The sequence below is a fragment of the Nomascus leucogenys genome, chromosome 11, assembly GCF_006542625.1.
Source record: "Nomascus leucogenys isolate Asia chromosome 11, Asia_NLE_v1, whole genome shotgun sequence".
NCBI lineage: Eukaryota > Metazoa > Chordata > Mammalia > Primates > Hylobatidae > Nomascus > Nomascus leucogenys.
In genome coordinates this window covers 40,167,097-40,187,492 of record NC_044391.1, presented here as the reverse complement: position 1 = coordinate 40,187,492, position 20,396 = coordinate 40,167,097, and the positions used below count along the sequence as shown (strand labels likewise).

The 20,396-nt window shown below is 34.9% G+C and overlaps 1 protein-coding gene across 2 annotated transcripts in view; it reads right to left on the bottom strand.

Annotated features, from left to right (window-relative positions):
- The window catches only part of HDAC9 (histone deacetylase 9), a 906,822-nt gene that overhangs the window by 260,895 nt on the left and 625,531 nt on the right, over nucleotides 1-20,396 (bottom strand). For both annotated transcript variants that reach the window (XM_030822201.1, XM_030822187.1), the window contains one exon: nucleotides 1,898-2,075. In XM_030822201.1, coding sequence (XP_030678061.1) covers nucleotides 1,898-2,075 — 178 coding nt within the window. The remainder of the gene's footprint in view (nucleotides 1-1,897; nucleotides 2,076-20,396) is intronic.

Sequence of the window (20,396 nt, the reverse complement as noted above, 5' to 3'; positions counted from 1 at the left end):
GGAAAAAACCTAACTCTCTGAAATGACCTAGTCTTTGTTTGAATGATCAGGGTAGGATTATGTCCTGTTTATGTTACTGGGTTTACAGTCTACCCTTCCATCTGGATTCTTCTAAGGTCTACAAACCCTATCCATTTGGTAACACAGTTTCCTTAAACTCCAGATTCTCTCTAATATTCAGATATCTTGCTTCATTCATTCAAAGGAGCATATGAAAACTAGAAGACACTGAAGTATGTCAGAAAAGGGCCACCCCTCTTAACCAAGGAAAGAAACTTTATCCATAGGATTACAGTAATATACAGCAGCAAACTTGGGGACATCAACATGAAACTTTGTAGTTAAGCTTACTTAAGGAATTTATTTTTAATATTATTTTTAATTTTTAATATTATTATAATATTAAGGAAATTATTTCAGTCAATGGAAACAGTTATGATAGAATGGTTGTTACTCTGTATTTCCTGAAATATTAGGGTTGAATAAAAGACACTTTCAGGAGAAAGAATAGAAAGTAGGCAATTATTAAAGGCTATTGCTCTTTCTACATGCAAAACATTATTCTTCTGTATCATGTATCTGATTTTGAGCAAAAACTCTGTGAGTCCACAGGAATAGCACCAGGCATGATTGATTCAAAAGGCTGCCACTAACACTGGGCAGTGTTCCTGGGTTTTCCGGAATATCTGGGCAGTTTTGCTATGCTCCTGGAAGTAGGAGAGTCAGAGGCAACGGCTAGTATGGAGAAAGAAATAGACCCAGCTCATAGCTCCTAGTACGGAATGTTTTCTTATGGCACAAGACATTATAAAAAGTAGCTCCTATGCATACTTATTAAAGATGCCTACCAAAGTTAATTAACTTGGCCATTTTATTCATTTGTTTTTAAATAAAAGATAATATCAGGGCTTGGGAATATGGTTTTAGAAAATAGATTTAACTTTTCCAAGCACAAAGGCTTGCATGAGGTCACAGAAGCCACAAAAACAAGCTCTGAATCCTGAAAATGGATTTTAAAATAAATTAGATAACTCAAAAGAGCCTTTGGGGAAGGTACATATAAATTTTCCTTCTGCAGTATCCAAGTTATGAGTCTCTTAGGGCTACAATATCTTTCATTTGATTAGCCACAGTTTGAGAACACGAAACTAGAATGGAGTAGAGTAGACAAAAAGAAATAATTATCCACGCATATATTTACAGCACTGTTCCTTTGCAGAGGAAATAGCACCCTTTGTGTGTGTGTGTGTGTGTTCCACACTTAACCTTCCTTTGGCCTTGGAATTATCTGGCTTGTTTTCCTCTGTAGTCAGGTTCTGAAATATCAAACACAGCTGTAGACAAAGGAAGACGTTGGTCAAAAAGCCCACCCAGAGATTCCATAATAAATAGAAATGAAAGTAACATACATAGAATCAAGTAAAGTTTGCTTTGGTACTATAGAATCTCATGAGTCATTTGCATGGGGAACCAGAAGAAAACAATGAAATAAAACAAACAAACAAACAAAAACCAAACTGGTTAAAGCACACTCTTTGGAGTCAAATGAGGAAGCCAAGCATCATCAATTTCCTAGTGACTGGGCAGAAGGTAAGAGATTGAGGAACACTGCTAAAGAATGTTGCAGGGATTTTCATTTCCAAAAAACTCATGCACCTGTTGATGTATTTTCCAGGCCCTTGGATGATAGCAATTTATGAGGCTATTAGTACTAAGCCCAAGATTTATCAGATGTGCTGTTTGTCTTATAGCCAATATAACCTCATAAAATTTGGGTTGCACTGGGTTAAAATGGAGTGTTCTGCTATTGGAGTTATTCAGAGCATTTAAATCGGTTAATCCTACAAGAACGGTGCATTTAGCCTGCCTATTAGAGAGAGTCTTTAGGGATTCCTACCAGTTGCAGAGCCAGGCTGGAGGGGGCGGTCCATTGCTGGGTGAGGTAAAACAGAGGCAGCAGGGGAAGAGTGAGTCCTGGAGACAAGACGGTGTTTCTCTAATCCATCCATGCCAACCGCAGCCAGCGGAGCTTGGCGCACAGAGAGCGCACGTGTGTGCGGGGGTTCCAGGAAGGGCTGTTGCCAAGAAAAGAGCACAGTAGAAAGAAATGTGAGACAAGGATTGAGGGAGACACTGAGCGACATGTCAACAAATTAAGTTCATCAGGTCAGAGACATAATAAACGGTGTGAAGGAAAAAGAAAAAAAAATAGAGAAAGGGAGAGAAAAAACAAGATCCAGTCAATAAATCCATTCAACAGATGTTTTCACACTGACGGCCAGGGCCTGTCTGCCTGGCTAAGGAGGAGGTGATGGCAGGAGGCCTGTCAGTTTGAACTGATTGAAAGAAACAGACCTTTAACCTCAAGAGTAACGTCGACTTCGACTCATTTCCTACCTAGATACCAACGTTTTGAATACAGCCCCAGAACTGCCACACAACGTGGGAGAACAATTCAACACTTTCCAACTGCCAGTGAGGCCTAATTCTGAAAACTCTCCTGAATTTATTTCAGTGAATATTGTTTATGAATTCTATGGATGTCTCTAAAAATGATGAATTACAAGATTATATTTTGACACCTTTCAGTCTTCATATATTGGTATAGAAAAAAATGAATATTTCATAGTTTGTATGGTATAATTTCAACACTATAAAATTATTTGGTTTTTTAATATACTATTAAATATATCCTCAGTGATTTAACACTGTTATTATTCTTCATCCTTCCCAACTTACCAAATCAGTGAATCACGGTTTGGAAGTTTATGGAAGATTCACTTAGTCACTTCCTCTGTCTCCAAGAAAAGGTATTCTCAAACACAGATAGGCAACTTATTTAATCATCAATGCTACACAGCGAGCTTTGTGCAAAAAAAAGTATATTTTCAAAATATATATTTTAAATTACATTTATATAATTTATATATTTATATATAAATTATATATATTTATATATTTATGTATAAATTATATATATTTATATATTTATATATAAATATATATATTTATATAATTTATAATTTAAAATTATATTTTAAATATATATTCTTTCAAAATTTTATTTATTAATAAAGATTTATTTATTTATTAATAAAAATATTTATCAAAAATATATACTACACTGAATATTTTATCTTCAACATGTGGGAATTCATAATCTTTATGCTGCTTTTATTTATCTTTCCTAACGAATATGAAGAATAGCTCAACAGTGGTAAAAAAACATGATACTCTCTTGTCATGGATAAAGAAACTGTTGCTCCAAAGGTTACCAAAGTATTTTTAAACAAGTCTAATTCTTGTAATTTTATAAACGTGTGTGCTCTTCTGCTTCTGCTTCCTACCTGACTAGTGTTTGTTCTTTCAAGACTTGAGGCAGACATTACTTCTCCTTAGTTAAGGCCTTGCCTTAACCTTCCTGCTAGATTAGGTGCTCCCCTTCTACCCAATATGTGCCATCACAGGTCATACTCATCCTGTATTTCCACCCAAGGCTTGGTACCTGCTAAGTGTACAAATTACACTGGCTGAGAAACTTACTGAGAAAGCTAACAAATTTGTATACAACACAACTGTACTCATTGCGTGTTATGTGGTTTTATGTAATTGTAGCTTTCTCTGTACATGATATGAGTTAATGCTGCATAGAAATCTATAAATTGGGATTATAAATATAGATTTAATTACAGACCATAAGCAGAGATTTCTGAATTTAGAAAAAAGAATGATTTAAAATTAACTTTAAAATAGGTTATAATTAATGTATATGTTGTTACTTCTGTTTTGCTCTACAGAATAATCAAACCATCAATCAATTGGAAGGTATATGTCACATATTGAGGCTTTGGGCATTTGCTTTGATGATTGGGATGGATTGGTCAGGGACCTAGTTCTAGCTACAATGGTTTATACACTTTTACAAGAGTCTAACTCTCCTGTTTTCTTGAGTGTCTTGTGTTCAATGTCCTGAGGACACAGCAGCAAGATTAATATAGTCCTTTCTCATATGGAACTTACTGTTACAGGGAACACAAATATATAATTATGATTTGGGGGGTTCTGTCGGGAAAAGGAAGCTTTTCCACATATGATCTACAATTCCTGGGTACATGTTTATCTGATTTTTTGTAATATCCATCTCTTCCCTTTCTTTCTACTATAATTTCTTCAACTCCCATGTAAGACATGGCAAAAGGCTCCTAACTGATCACCCAACTTCTAATACCAACCAGTCCTATTCCTTCCTGCAAGAATTCGCTTCCTGAAGCCCTGTGGTAAGCAAGACATTAACACAAAAAGACTCCGAAGGTCAACCCAAATTTGAAGAATCTCTACAGCCTGTCATGTGTACTCTCCTTTACCTGAGGCTAACCTACATTTTAAGCCTTAGATTATTTATTCTTTTCTAAGTTCTAGCCAAATACTATCTACTGAACATCAGATATCATTCTGAGGGCTGCAGTACGACTTTCAGGGGCCCTGTGCAATTTTACCTTTGTGGACTTCAAAAAATAGTATTAAAAACTACATTTTAAGGCTACATTGGCATATATTGGATTCATTATTATATATTCATATTATTAGATTCATTTTTTTCTGATTAAGCAATTAAAATTTAAAATGTCCTGTGGGCCCCTAACAGCATATCATAGGCTTTGGGCACTGTGTCTGCTGTGTCTCATGGATATGTTGACCATGAACATTCATGCTTCTTCCAAGCCATCCTTTCTAGATCACCCCTCTATGTGTGGCTATGAAGCTCCACATTCAGCACTACACACATCCTCCAAGGTCTACTTAAAATTTCACAGTCTTTTTTGAACACTCACATTAATCGTGCTTTCCCTTTCCGTTACATTCCCATCACATTTTGTTTTTCTCTCTCCTTTCCCTGCCATAGTCTTTCATATATTAGAGTTATTGCATGCAGTAACTTTTTCCTGAGCTCACACTCCATGCCGGACACTCTGCTAGTGTGCAGAACATTTTTTATGCTTATTCTCTAGTAAGGAGACAGATACTAAATACAGCCATGCATCCCATAACAATATTTTGGTCAAGGATAGACCGCATATATGACACTGGGCCCAGAAGATTATAATGGAGCGCAAAAATCCCTTTCACCTACTGATGTATTAGACTTCCAAATGTCATAGCACAATTACTTTATTTTTAATAATTTAGTGTAGCCTAAGTGTACAGTGTGTATGAAGTCTGCAGTACCATGCAATAATGTCGTAGGCCTTCATGTTCACTCATCAGCCACTCACTGACTCACCCAGAGCAACTTTCAGTTATGCAAGCTCCACTCACGGTAAGTGCCTTATCCAGGTATATTTTGTTTTACCTTTTATAAAAAACTGTATTTATATTGTACCTTTTCTATGTTTATATACACAAATTGCCTACAGTGTTCAGTATAGTAACATGCTGTACAGGTTTGTAGGCTAGGAAAAGTAAGCTATCATATATGGCCTAGGTGCATAGTAGGCTATATCATCTAAGTTTGTGTAGAAATACTCTATGATGTTCGTACAACAATGTAAGTATAAATACAGTGAGTGCTATATAGGAAAAATTCAGGATGATATGAAAAACTTTTAAGAAAAACCTGATGAAGAGGTTCAGGGAAATTTTGTTTAAGAAAGTGATGTTTAATTTTAAATATGAAAGACAAATTGGAATTAACCAGGTGACAAATGCAAGGAGAAGCTCTAAATACATTTTGCATGTGTGTGTGCATGCACATTTGTGTGTGTGTAAAATGATCTTTCCTTGTATAATGTTGAAAGCTCGTTGAACCAAAAACTGGATGTAACTCATCTTTTAACTTACTTTCTGCTGCATTTTATATATTTTCTCATACTTTCTAGAAGCTATATTATTATATTTGTACATTAATAAAATGCAATAGATATTTGGAAATTAAAGGCCATGTTTCTTTTTTTAGCACATGACCATGTTTTAGATGACTGGGGTTACTAAATATTTTTTGTCTTAATGAGTAGTTTGATACTATAAGGACTCCATTTAAATAACACCACCTACTACCTTTCTTTTTTTTTTTTAATAGTAAATAAGTATTGCTTTACTTGAGCTTCGCTGAAACCCTGTAAGATAAAACAGTTTGCTAACTCAAAAGCATTTTATAAATGTTACATCATAGTATAAAATGTCACAATTCAGTAAGCAGCATCCTACCTGTCCAGCATCTACCAGAAGGAATATGGCAATATAAGTAAGAAACAAATAACTACTTGTTCAAAATTAACTTGTTCGTTACTTATAAATGTTCATCCAATATCTATTGCTCAACCAAAAGGCAACAGTCCTTGTGCTGCATCGTACAGTCAGCAAAAGAGATTAAGGATGTTGTGGGTTGACACCCAAAATTTAGGCACTTGCACCTTAACCGCAGTTAATAAGTTCCACGAAGAGATGACCTTTGGCTGTTATATATTCCCATGCATATCTTTCCCATCCAGTGTTTCACACATAGTGGGCTTTAATAATATATATTTTTCAGTTTAAAATGACTGCATAATAAGGAGATATATATATATAAAATCATCCTTAAGATCTTATTATAAGGATAGGATAAAACAAGAAAACATATTATAAGCAATCACAACACAAAATAATCAAGAAATGGCTGAGGAAAACACTATGAGAAATAGAGTCCAGACAAAATGATTACCAAAGGGCGAAATCCTAAAATTATTTTGTGTTGGAGCCAAGAGATAATGTGAGAAAAGTTCCAATGATTTGAGGATTATTTTTCCTTTGTACTTTAATGTCGTTTCCAAGTTTTCTGCATATTACCTATATTAAAACTGTAATTAAGAAAAAATGGTAAATGTTATTTAAACTAAACAGCCAAATCTTCCAAACACTTTATTAGGACAGATTCATAATTATTGGAACTATGAACAGAGATAGGCCAAACATTTTCGAACTTTCTTTCAAAATAGGACTATAGAAGAGAGTAGTTTATTCACTTTCAAAGAGTTGATTGCAATTATACACTTTTACAAATGAAATATGGCTTTCAATGTATAAGGAGAGTTATAATAATCCAGTAAGCCACATGTTATTATACTGCATATTAATAACTGAGTTATCATTAAATGCCAAGTCACTTTTATTTTAGGATAGATACCCAGCCTCATTAACAAAAGCATCCTTCTTGAGCTTGAAAGCTGAAATTACATTTTTCTGTTGTCTCTGGAACTGATTGAACTGTTTCACTAAACCAGTTTTTTTACTATTAGTAGTTTTAATGAGACATAATTTTATTCATGTTTATACTTCTAAGTAAGTATGAAAGAGCATGTTTCTCTCTTACAGTGCCGAAAAATTAAAACGTCAAACAGTTCAGAATCTACTGTTAATAAAATTTAGATGAATACCCAAGTTAACATTTTACTTGTTGAGCACCATTAGAAAATGTGTTATCCCCCCTTAAATGAATAGTTAACATGCTCCCCACAAAAGCATTTTTTATTAACATTTATTTTACATATTCTCTATTGAGTCTGTTTTTTATGCAGTAAAAGCATTCATCTTTCTTTTTCAGCTGATTCAACTGGGGACTTTGTTTTGATGGGTTATTTTGCCAGATGGTCATTCTGGAAAACACTCTCAGCTAACTGAGATGTGTAAGACAACTTTTCATTATATGGTGTGGTCTAAGGCCACTGTGCTCAAACATCTGTCCACTCCCACTGATAAAATTCGTGTAATTACTTTGACAGAAGAGTTGTTACGCACCTGTTTTGTAAATTCCTCAATATTGCCTAGTAAAACATCAATGCCTTTGTGGCCCCCACCATTCTAAGTGGTAGGGCATAGGCATTGCCATCATTTGAAAGTGGGTAGGGATAGTTCTAGAAGGTCTTTGTATGACAAGCACAATATTCTGGCTTAGAATGAAATATTTTCTTGGGGGTGGACTGCTAATGGAGACTATGAGGTGCTAAAGTCCCTGGGTTAAGGAAATTACATGGTTCCATTTTTTATAATTACAGTGAATTTTTTTCTGTTTTGTTTTGTTTTGTTTTGCTTTCTTGTTGCTATCGCACAGGGACCAATTGTATAGCTTCTGGGTTTTCACTTTGCTCTGGATGATCACATTTGCTTCCTGACCTGTGGGTGGTTAGTTACTCATGGGCTATAATCAATATCATCGTGCAGCTTTAACAAGAGCATAACAGAAATCATAAATCATAATGCATACTCTGAAAATACAGAGCAAGAGACACTCATAGACTACTTGGAGGAGAGTAAACGGTTTTAACACTTTAAAGAACAATTCACTAACATTTAGTACAAATAGTTTATATTTGCTGTAAACTATTGCAAATATGGTGAGTGAAAAAACAAGCAAAAGAATATATGAAAAATTTTTATTTCCAAAGTTTGCAAATTAATATCACATATTAAGTATGTTAATGAAATTAATAAAAAGTAAAGACATGCATGAAAAAATAAACAGCAAATTCAGAAGAGAAGGAATGGGAGGGGCAATAGGAGAGAGATACATAGGAAACTTGAATTGTACCTGTAGTGTTTTATTTCTTAAGCTGGATGTTATGAGTGTTCATTGTTGTAATGTTTATACATGTTAATTGTTTAATAATTTTTCAAAAATAGAATTAATGCTTATGGCATGTTTGTCATATATAAAACACCAATATTATTATAATAACTAACCTTTCACATACAGATACCTTTATTGTAAACACTACATTTTTGTAGAAGAAAAAGAAATTAAGAGAGAAAAAGTAAAAATAAATGAAAAAAGACAATAAAAATAGGCTGGGCACATCAGCTCACACTATAATCGCAGCACTTTGGGAGGCTGAGGCAGAGAAACACTTGAGCCCAGGAGTTCAAGACCAGACTGGGCAACATAGGGAGATCCTATCTCTATAAAAAATTAAACAATGAAAAAATTAGTTGGCATGTTGTTACATGCCTGTAGTCTCAGGAGGCTGAGGTGGGAGGATCACTTGAGTGCAGCAGGTTGAGGCTGCAGTGAGCCATGATCAGGCCACTGGACTCCAGCCTGAGTGACAGAGCAAAACTCTGCCTCAAAAAAAAGAAAAAAAAAAGAGCGTAAAAATACGTTTGGTAACACATTTTTTTTTTTTTTTACTAAGGTAAATTATGTGAATTTACTTTCAGGTCATATATTCATAAGATATACATTAACTGGTATCACCTATGAAATAATATCACTGATAAATGAACATGGTAATATTTATAATAAAGTACATTTTGTCTTTAAAATTTCGACATATTATCATTTTAAATTCACTCAGTAAGAAACCCATTAATGATACTACAGGGACTGAAAAATTAAGAAGATTATAAATTGGGAACTTAATATGATGATTTGAAACAAAAGAATAAATAAAACATCATTAAAATTAACTGTAATTACAATTAAAATTAAATAAATTAATTAAAATGCAAACTTTAAGAAAATAATTCAATTCAATAGTATGAGCCAATCTCTTCAGGTGCAGAAGAAACTACCAGAGCTTCTCATATTTAATTTTTAAGTTAAAATATAAGAAAGCAAATAAATTATACCACTATTTGCTATATGGATAGACACCAGCATTTCTACCCAATTCCTGCATCAAAGGTCACATATATAAACTCTATGAAGATATTCTAATATAGGAAGAAGAGTCTAATTTCAAAACTTACTGTACTATACAGGTACACTAATTAAAACAGTGTGTTCCTTGCTTAAGGATAGACATGTAGATCAATGGGATTGAATTGAGAATCCAGAAATAAAACTCTTACACTTACAATGAATTGATTTTCAACAAAGGTGCCAGGATAACTCAATAGGGCAAAATATTTTTAAAATTCTTCCTCCATGAAGGACTTTGTAACAAATAGAACAGGGACAACCGCATAACCATCATCGCATTTTTTGCAAAGGAATACAATAAAACTCCATTCCTCATGCCATACACAAAAGTTAACTCCAAAGGGATCACAGAACTAAATGTAAGATCTAAAGCTATAATATTCTCAGACGAAATAGAGGAGTACATTTTCTTGCATATAAGACCAAAGGCAAAAGTGACCAAAAAAAAAAAAAAATAGGTTACTTAAGCCAGGCGAGGTGGCTCACACCTGTAATCCCAGCACTTTGGGAGACCAAGGTGGGTGGATCACGTGAGGTCAGGAGTTCGAGACCAGCCTGGCCAACATGGTGAAACCACATCTCAACTAAAAATACAAAAATCAGCTGGGCGTGGTGGTGTGAGCCTGTAATCCTAGCTACTAGGGAGGCTGAGGAAGGAGAATCGTTTGAACCTGGGAGGTGGAGATTGCAGTGAGCCAAGATCGTGCCATTGCACTACAGTCTGGGTGACAAGACAAAACTCCATCTCAAAAAAGGAAAAAAAAAATAGGTTAATTAGGCTTCATCGAGGTTAAAAAATGTTGTGCTTTGAAGGACACCAAAAAGTAAGTGTAAAGATAACCCACAAGTTAGAGAAAATATCTGCAAATCATGTATCTGGTAAGAGACTTGTATCCAGAATGTGGAAAGAATCCTTATAACACAATAATCAATACTAAGAGGCAATCCAATTTAAATTGAGGTGAACAGGTAAAGATAACAGGCAACCCAAATTAAAAATGGGTAAAAGTTCTGAACAGACATTTGTCTAAAAAAATAGGCTTGTTAATAGATGCTCACTTCATTAGCTATCAGGGATTTGTAAATCAAAACCCCAAAGATTTACAACTTCACACCAATTAGAATGTTTATTATAAATAAAAGGTAAAAAGCAAATGCTGTGGAAGATGCAGAGAAATTTTTCATACACTGCTGGTGGGGGTATAAAATGATGCAGCCACTTTGGAAACAGTTTGTGCTTCCTCAAAGGGTTAAATATAAAGTTACCATATGACCCAGCAATTTCAATAATATGTATACACCCAAGAAAAATGAAAAAATTCTTCCACATAAAAACTTGTACTTGAGTGTTCATAGCAGCACTATTCGAGAAAGCCCAAAGTACAAACAATCCAGATGTCCACCAATTGATAAATGGATAAAAAACTATGCTTTATCCATAAAATAGAATATTATCTAGCCATAAGAAGGAATGAAACACTGCTAGATGCTACAACATGGATGAACCTTGAAAACATGAGAGAATAGTCACAAAAGGCCACACACCTGCCAGGCGCGGTGGCTCACACCTGTAATCCTAACACTTTGGGAGGCCGAGGCGGGTGGATTGCCTAACCTCAGGAGTTGGAGACTAGCCTGGGCAACACGGTGAAACCCCGTCTCTACTAAAATGCAAAAAAATTAGCTGGGCGTGGCACCGTGCACCTGTGATCCCAGTTACTTGGGAGGCTGAGGCAGGAGAATTGCTTCAACCTGGAAGGCAGAGATTGCAGTGAGCCAACATCGCGCCATTGCACTCCAGCCTGGGGGACAGAGCAGGACTCCATCTCAAAAACAAAAAACAAACACAAAAAAACACATACCATACAATTTGATTTACATAAAATATGCAGAACACACAAATTTATGGAGGCAAAAAGTGGATTAGTGGTTGCCTAGGGTGGTAGGAGGATGAAGTTACTGCTAATGGGTACAGTTTCTTTTGGGGGGTGATGAAAATGTTCTAATGTTGACTGTGGTGATGGTTGCACAACTCAGCGACTATACGAAAAACCACTGAATTGTACATAGAAATGAGTAAACCATATAGTATATATGAATATATTAATAAAGTTGTTAAAAACACTTTTTAAAATCATAGTAAAAAGTTTCTATCCCATTAACTCAGAATTAATTTTAAAATAGTTTATTTCATTTTTATCTCCTTTCTTGATTTCTATTGGTGTGCATGTTTTGTAACATATCACATATTGATGTAGTGATACATTATATAGTTTGTAAATGTATTTTTTATATTTGTACGTCTGTACAATTATATGTGTGTGTGTTTATGCTAAAATATTTTTATCACTTGTGATTTTAAGAAATTGCCCCAGCACTTTGGGAGGCCGAGGCAGGTGGATCACCTGAAGTCAGGAGTTCGAGACCAGCCTGACCAACATGGTGAAATCCCGTCTCTACTAAAAATACAAAGTTAGCCAGGCATGATGGCACATGCATGTAATCCCAGCTACTTGGGAGGCTGAGACAGGAGAATCACTTGAACCTGGGAGGCGGAGGTTGCAGTGAGCTGAGATCGTGCCATCGTACTCCAGCCTGGGCAACAAGAGCAAAATTCCATCTCAAAAAAAAAAAGAAAATTGTAAATCAATCCATAAGAGGTGGAAGGTGAAGTGCTCAGTAAAAATTTGGTTAAGATAGAGGATATCTTTAACAAACGTGTGAGGATCTTTATTATCCCCCCTCCTCCCTAGCTATGGATAGCACTTCTGAATTCTAGTATGCAAGTGTGGTGCACAGTTCAGGGAAGCTGGATTAACAGGGGTATGCTCACCAGCAACAGAATGCGCTGTTTTCTACCAGTCTTCCCTCTAGGGCCAAGTGGTGGCCCCTTGTAAAAGTGGTGAGCCTCTAAGGAGATAAAGTATTGCCCCCAGGTACTCACTGGTCACTTCCAGTGAGGGTAGGTGACTCTCTTCTTCTCAGGTTCTTCTCATTTTAAACAGGAGTTTTTGCCTAGCACATTTTTCGTGCCAGCGAACAAAATACCAAAAAAAAAAAATGTGCTAATGAGAGGTAAAATTTTTGCAAATCAAATATTGTTGTTTTCAAATCATGAAGAATTCAAAACAATAATGTGACTTATAAGACAGGACTGTTGGTAGCTGAATGCTACAAAGCTTTCAGCTACAGTATCACCAACAGAAGCAGAGGGAATTGGATTCAAGAGTAACCAGTGTTTGTATGCACTCACAATGGGAGAGAGTGTGTATGTTTAGTTAACCCATGATTCTGGATTGAGGTTTAGGGACTTAGTTTAGTGTTGGCATTGACCTATGTGAAGCTGCACCTATTTAACAACACTGTTTCTCAATTGGGTAGAATGTTGGTAAAAGTTATTACCTATATACAGAATATTTAAATTGCTTCTGGTATCCTCAGACACAAAGGTTCCAGGAGAAAATAAATTACTAATTTGGTTGCACTATGCATTTATATATATATGAAAACTAGTTGCTTTAGAAATGTTTAAAATTCAGCTGCCTTGAAGCATTCTTGGAAAATGACCACTTTAAATCAATAGAAATTTTTCTGCAGTACAAAATACAAAAGAAGCTATATTCCAATTTTGAAATTAAATAAATAACAAGTCAACAATGAGTAATTTCTTTTGCAATAGAAAAGTAAAGAAAACAAATTATATTTTTGTTCCTTCATTTGCTTTTTAACTTCTATATCTTTACAATTGCTTATAGAAAAAAATGTTCAAGAGAGCACACTGAAATTATTTTAATTACATAACAATCCAGAGAGGGATGAAATTGTACAATGGCCTAGATAAGCATCCCTTGTCTGGTTGGCAGCCAATGGATAGCACAGGATGAACAATAGAGCTCTGGTCTAGAAATAATAGCCCGAAGAGAAGGAGGGGAAAAAGAGGTTTCATTTGAATATGATGGATCTCTTGAGCATTTCCTTTATTCCTCCCTTTTGATAATTAGAGTCTCGATATAAAATACCATAATGAGAGAGATGACAAGTAATATAAATCATTTCTATTTAAGACACATGAATTGGACAGATTTATCTTGAACAGATATTCTCAGTCTAGGATCTGTGGAAGAATTCTAGTGGATATAAGACTCCTGAAATTGTGTGTAAAATTATATGAGAATTTGCATCTCTGAATGTTTCTGAAGATTTAGTCCATAGTTTTCATCAGAGGTCATTAATTTAAAAAATAATATTATGAAGCACAGCTTTAAAGAAAAATGGAGTAAGTGGCCATAATAAAATCTCACTAATTACAACTTTTAGATTTCTCTGTTAATATACTAGATTTAACATTGATAATACATCATAAATGGATTTTTTTAAAACCCATGGGTTCAGACAAATCACATGTTGGGTCAAGTAAGTAGGATCCCAATTCTTTCAGGATCAGACATTAATCTTTATACCCTCTCATACCAAGAAAACATCTTACTAAACATAACATTAGGAGAATCACATTTTTCATCACTGGCATCTAGACCCAATTGCTTGTGTGCAAATTACCAAGCATGTCAAACTCAAGAAAGGTTTGACTTTATCTCTATTTTACCCTTCCTCCCAAAGCATGCATGGGTCAAAGCAAAGATATTCCAATTATCTTTTGTCATTGAACTAGGAGCCAATTACTGATAGTTTATGTTAAGATGTTTGGCTAACAAAAAATTTTAAAAATAAAAATAAGACAGAGAGAATATTGTTTAACATGTATTTATTTTGGCATTTAAACAAAAGTATCTGCTTTAAAAAAAAACCACTTTCCCCTTAAAATAGATAAGTGTTTGAGGAAGCACACATCGCAACTCATAGCATGTAGGAAAATGTCTTAAATAGAATGAAAACTTGTCACTGTGGGTCAGAATTGAAAACTGTGGTTTTCTCAACAACCAAACCTTTAAACAATAATACTCTGGTGTATTTGCTAAGATGAATGTAACATAATATCTAAAAATACTTGGTTTTTGAAAAGAATGTCTTTTCTAAGTATTTCCTCAAACTTAAAAATAAATGTCACAAAAAGGCATTGATAATTTAAAACACTTTTGTAATTATTTCTTGGCTTTCATGGAACTCATTCTTTCATTCGTATATCCATTATATTAAGAGCTTACTAGGTGTTAGGAATCATAGTAGAAATTAGGAGATACCAGGGTAAACTCAACAGATCGAGTTACTCTTCTTCTGAATTTACAATCTGGTGAGGGAGACAAATATTCATCCAGTTCCACACAAATAATTATAAAAGAGCAATGGAGGTAAGAGTTATGAAGAGTAGTACAGGGTCCTAAATTAGGAGCAACCAAGAAAAGCTCCTCTAAGCCAAGAGATGAAGAATGAGAAGGATTTAGCTTGGCAAAGAAAGAAAGAAGAACGTTCCAGGTAGAAAGCATAGCATGTGGAAAGTCACTCTAGCGACAGGGCACCTGGTAAATGCCACAGAGCAGGTGCAGGTCAGCATGGCTATTCATAAGGGTGAATAGCCCTTACTCATAAGACTCCATAAGACTGCTGGTTATGGAGATTCTGGGGAACGAATAGAATTGTGGAGGCCATGCAGTACTTTCACCCTATCTAAAGAGGCTGACTCTCAAACCTAAGAGCAATAGCAAGTCAACAAATAGTTTTAGATTCCAGGAGTTTGGGCCTGAGGACTGAATGTTTAACAGGGTTGATAAGAACAAATTTGCATTAGAAATGATTATTCCAGCAGAAAAATAACCTATATTTGGTGTAGAGTAGGCAACTTAATCTTCACACACCTTGCTACGCAAATTAAATGACGTTATTAAAAAGTGCACAGGATTCAGAAAAAACAAATTCCTTGGTTTGTACTCCAGCTCTACCATTTTACAAAGACGCAAATTAAGAAAACTTTATTTGACCTCTCAGAGCACATCTATAAAATAAATGACAGTGTATTTGATAAGCACTTTTTCTTCCAGAATAAGTGGTTTATCTGCAAAAAAGACTAATCTAATTAGCATTGTTATTTAAACGTTCATAGTATCAGGTATTTCTCCAAATAGGACAAGGAAATTAATTATTAATATATCATTGTTATCAACGATTTATTTTTTAAAACTCAAATTGACTCTATTACCAAAATACGTTATAACAAGGTGTTATTGAGCCAAACTTCTGCCTTCTTTCTGATATCCATCACTGATGCCACAGTCATCAGTTATGACTAGTCACAACTAGATATTGTTTAACAGTCTTTAACTACTTCATTAACCATCTACTATGGTGCTTCTCAGCCTCCATGATCATTTAGCTCCTTATGCAGAATTATGCACATGTTGATTTTTCTTATATATATTTTTATTATAATTTACTAAGATTTTTATATTAGTAAATCTTGCATAAATGCCCTACACCCTTATGAGGATGACAACACAAATCTTTCTAAATCTGTTGTGATGGCTCTATTCTTTTGAAAAATTAATTGTAATTGCTAAATAAGAGTGGTATATATTCATGGTGTTAAACATGATGTTTGATCTATGTGTACATTGTGGAATGGCTAAATCAATCTAATTAATATATATATTACCTCACATACTTAATTGTTTTGTGTCTCTATTCTTATATATCTTCTAACAATTGGTTTTTGAAATAGTCCATGTATTTAGTCTCATGGGTCAATAATTTTTATCAACTCATCAGCAATGCTCATCACCAAACTATTATCCTAACAACACTGTTTAATAATTTGGCCTATAGCAACTAAAGGTATGCAGATTCTGCTAAGTGGTCTCATTAGTTGTCATAAATTGTCACATCTATCAACAGTCAAATTTTTCTTTATGACATTCATTTCTCACAATTATTTTTAGTGGTCACTGCCCACAAAATAGACTCTTCTGTTCTGCTATACAACTTGCATTGCTTTTGCGTCAAGTTATGTTAACTTCAGTTACCTGATTTTAACTACGCTCATCAAATGGAACAAAGAACAAATGGATAATATAATATGATTAGACAAGGCTTAACAATTTGGTTTAAGACCTTGTCTGGTATTATTTGGTTTTAGTGCTACAGATTCAGCTCTAAATAGAATCAATAGAAACAAAGTAAATCTCACTAAAATAGTTCCTGGCTTACATGAATAAACTCTTGCATGTAAAAGTTATTTCATCTCCCTGAAAAACATAAAATAATATTATTATGCAAATTTATGCACATGCTATTATAATTTGTAAAGTATCAAAAATTGCTATTCAAAATTATACTTATGGGCCAAATAAGCAATATAAATAATATGTTAAAATGGTTATATTAAATTATTGGCAAGCTTAACTTTATTTGATTTATAACATGTCAATGGACCTGCAATACCTAGGATTTACTGGCATTGTTTATCATCTGCTTGGTTCTTCAGCAGAGTCATCATCATAATATTTGTTCACAACTTGAGTAAAGGCTAAAACAGTTCTCACCATTCTTAGATGTTAACTAAGCTTGTTATTGCTTATACCTGCAGATTTAAAATCATGCTTTTAGTAATTAGTAGCTATTTATAAATTGACACTGAAACAGGAATTATTGTAAACTTGCAGAATAAGTGACTATGGCATTCTACAATAGCTCTATGCACTGCTATTTGCTTGTCATGCAATAGTCCCACATGCTAGAGCCCATCCCTTCGCTAGAACATGGAGTTTGAAGTAAGATTGGTAGAGAAGGTTGTTGCCGCTGATGAAAGAGAAAAAACTGAAAGCAGTTAAATGAAAAATTTGTCAACATCTTTAGGGATTTTAACTTAATCATAAAACAATGAGAATTCACTGATGTATATTAAAGAATGAAAAAATGTGATTATATTTAAATTTAAGGAAGACTTAAAGTACCCCTATTTATTTAAATTGGGATTCAAAGACTGGCTATGGGCAAACCTGATGAGCCATGACCAGTGTGCCAAGGGGTTTACTACACGTCCTTCATCCTGTCCACTGGCCCACTACATCCACTGGGCGTTTGCATTGATTGATATGAGTTTGATTTATCTTTGTTTGGTTGATTGTTTTCCTGAAGGAAAAAAAAAGAGTTATGGTGAGAAATGAGAGAAGAGATGGGAAAAAACAGGGAATGGACAGCCCCGAACAAAGTGTGTTCTCTGTTGAGCCTGGTGAATGGCTATTTGAGCTCCAAGAGAAAAGGCCTTCAGGAAGAAGTAGAAAGAACTGTGTCATATGAGATTTATAGCACAAGTGCTGTTCTTTTGGGACTTTTGTGGCAAAATGAAACAGTGTCGAAGACAGCATTCCTCTCCTTTGTGACAAAAAATATCATTGAGGGCTAAAAGGAATGAAGAGTCACTTTGCATTCTGAGGACTGTAAAGTTTTGAGAACTGTGAAGCAGCAAACCCAAGTGTGGGCAGGGGTGGTGGGTGTGGCAGATCACAGCTGGTATTGGTGGCTCTCAACTGAGCACAGACTCATTCCTCAACATGTGCAAGACTCCCTCAAGGAAGACCCGGAAGTACCTGAGAGGCACTGATTATGGTGTTAGGACTATTGTGACAGCAGGACGTTAGTAATCAAAACTAATATGAACTTATTTGTAAACACTAATCAACCACTTGGGTTATTAAACTCCAGTAGTCAGACTACCAGAGACTTTACATTAACTCAGTTGACAGTAGCCAGAACCAGAGTTGCAGCAGTGGGTTGGAGAGAGGAAGGTGGACCCCTGAGATATTTAGAAGGTGGAATCAAAATGATTTGTTGAATTGAGAAGATGTTCTCTCTACTTTGGGGCAATGAGGAGCAATGACGATGACAGATAAGTTACTTAATTCCTTAAAACCTCAGTTGTCCCATCTTTTGAATTTGTAAATTTTCAATAATAATAGTATCTACTGCATAGAGATTGTTGTCAACATTAAATGAGATGATCCACTTAAAATATTTAGAACAGTGCTAAGCATATTCTAGGCATCCACACATACTGAAAATTATTACTACACCTGCAGAAGATATTCAGAAGATGAGTAAATCAAATTGCCAATTTTAGGAAGTACTATTTGTATGCAAATTTGAAATGTATGATATCCTTTGTGACTGTTAGTTTAAAATCTGTATTTATTTATATGGGTAAATACACACATGTATATACATATTCCCAATTGGCTAATCTTTATCACTGAATAATAAAGCAACAAAATGTTATGCATTAACTTTTTCTCTATCCATGTGCTCTTTTATGTTATTTAAATTCAAGAGGCTTTCCTTGTTAGGGGCATAGCACGTACATTTTCACTTTGCTTAGCTCATCAAAGAGCATTTGATGTACTTTCAACTCCTAGGTATGAATGCCAACCCTCTGTTAGATGAACGGAAACCATTAACATAGACATTATCCCCAATATGCTGAATGTTAATGAGCTAATATTCTGAATATTTAACCTCTTTTGGGCTTTGATTATGCGTGAATTTTTTTACCAGAATGTGTGTGTATATATACATACGTATGTATGTGTGTATGCATATATGTGTGTTTGTGTACATATCAGTATATGTGTGCATGTGTGTACGAATGATAAAAGCATGTGAAAAATAATCATTTTGAAGTAAAATTATGAGCTTGCATTTAAGATTTTGAATAATTAAACCAATATCAAAGTAACATAAGATGGAACATTAACAAATTGTGATCACAGATAACCAAAATCCTTCTTCCCTGAATGATATGGTTTAGCTGTGTCCCCACCCAAATCTCACCTTGAATTGTAGCTCTCATAATTCCCACGTGTCATGGGAGGGACCTGGGGAGAGGTAACTGAATCATGGGGGTGGGTTTTTTCCATGCTGTTCTCGTGATAGTGAATAAGTCTCATGACAGCTGATGGTTTTATATAGGGCAGTTCCCCTGCACATGCTCTTTTGCCTGCTGCCATGTAAGACGTGACTTTGCTCCTCTTTGCCTTCCACCATGATTGTGAGGCCTCTTCAGCCATGTGGAACTTTAAGTCCATTAAACCTGTTTTTCTTTATAAATTACCCAGTCTCGGGCATGTCTTTATCAGCAGCATGAGAACAAACTAATACACTGACATTTCTCAGAAGACACCCCTGAGCGTAGGAGGACCCTAGCAGAACTCTGGCTTAAGTCTTGGGAGAGGGTGAAGCATAGAATCACAGGGCAAGGCTGAGTGTCATGGCTCATGTCTGTGATCCCAGCACTTCGGGAGGCCAAGGTGGAAGGATTGCTTGAGGCCAGGACAACACAGGGCAAGAAAAGTGCTTTATTATATGATAATCCCTTAAATTCCCCCATTTGATTCTAAACCTTTAAGGGAGAAGTATGTATCTGGTTTATTCACAGTCAGTTCCCCAAGCACAAGTACAAACATGTTGTAGTTCCCAATCAATCTTTGTTGAATAAGTGAATTAAGCTATAATATTTGGGGTTTGTTTCTAAATTTTAATCTAGTTCTTAAAAAATACTTGTTAAATAGATATAATTTAACCCATTTTGCCAATGAGAAAATTAAGTTTTCTGATGTGAAAGTGTCATGTTAAATTATAGAGCAATTAAATATCTGGAATTGAAACAAACTCCATACTACGCAGCCATAAAAAGGAATGAGATCATGTCCTTTGCAGGGACATGGATGAAGTTAGAAGCAATCCTCCTCAGCAAACTAACACAGGAACAGAAAACCAAACA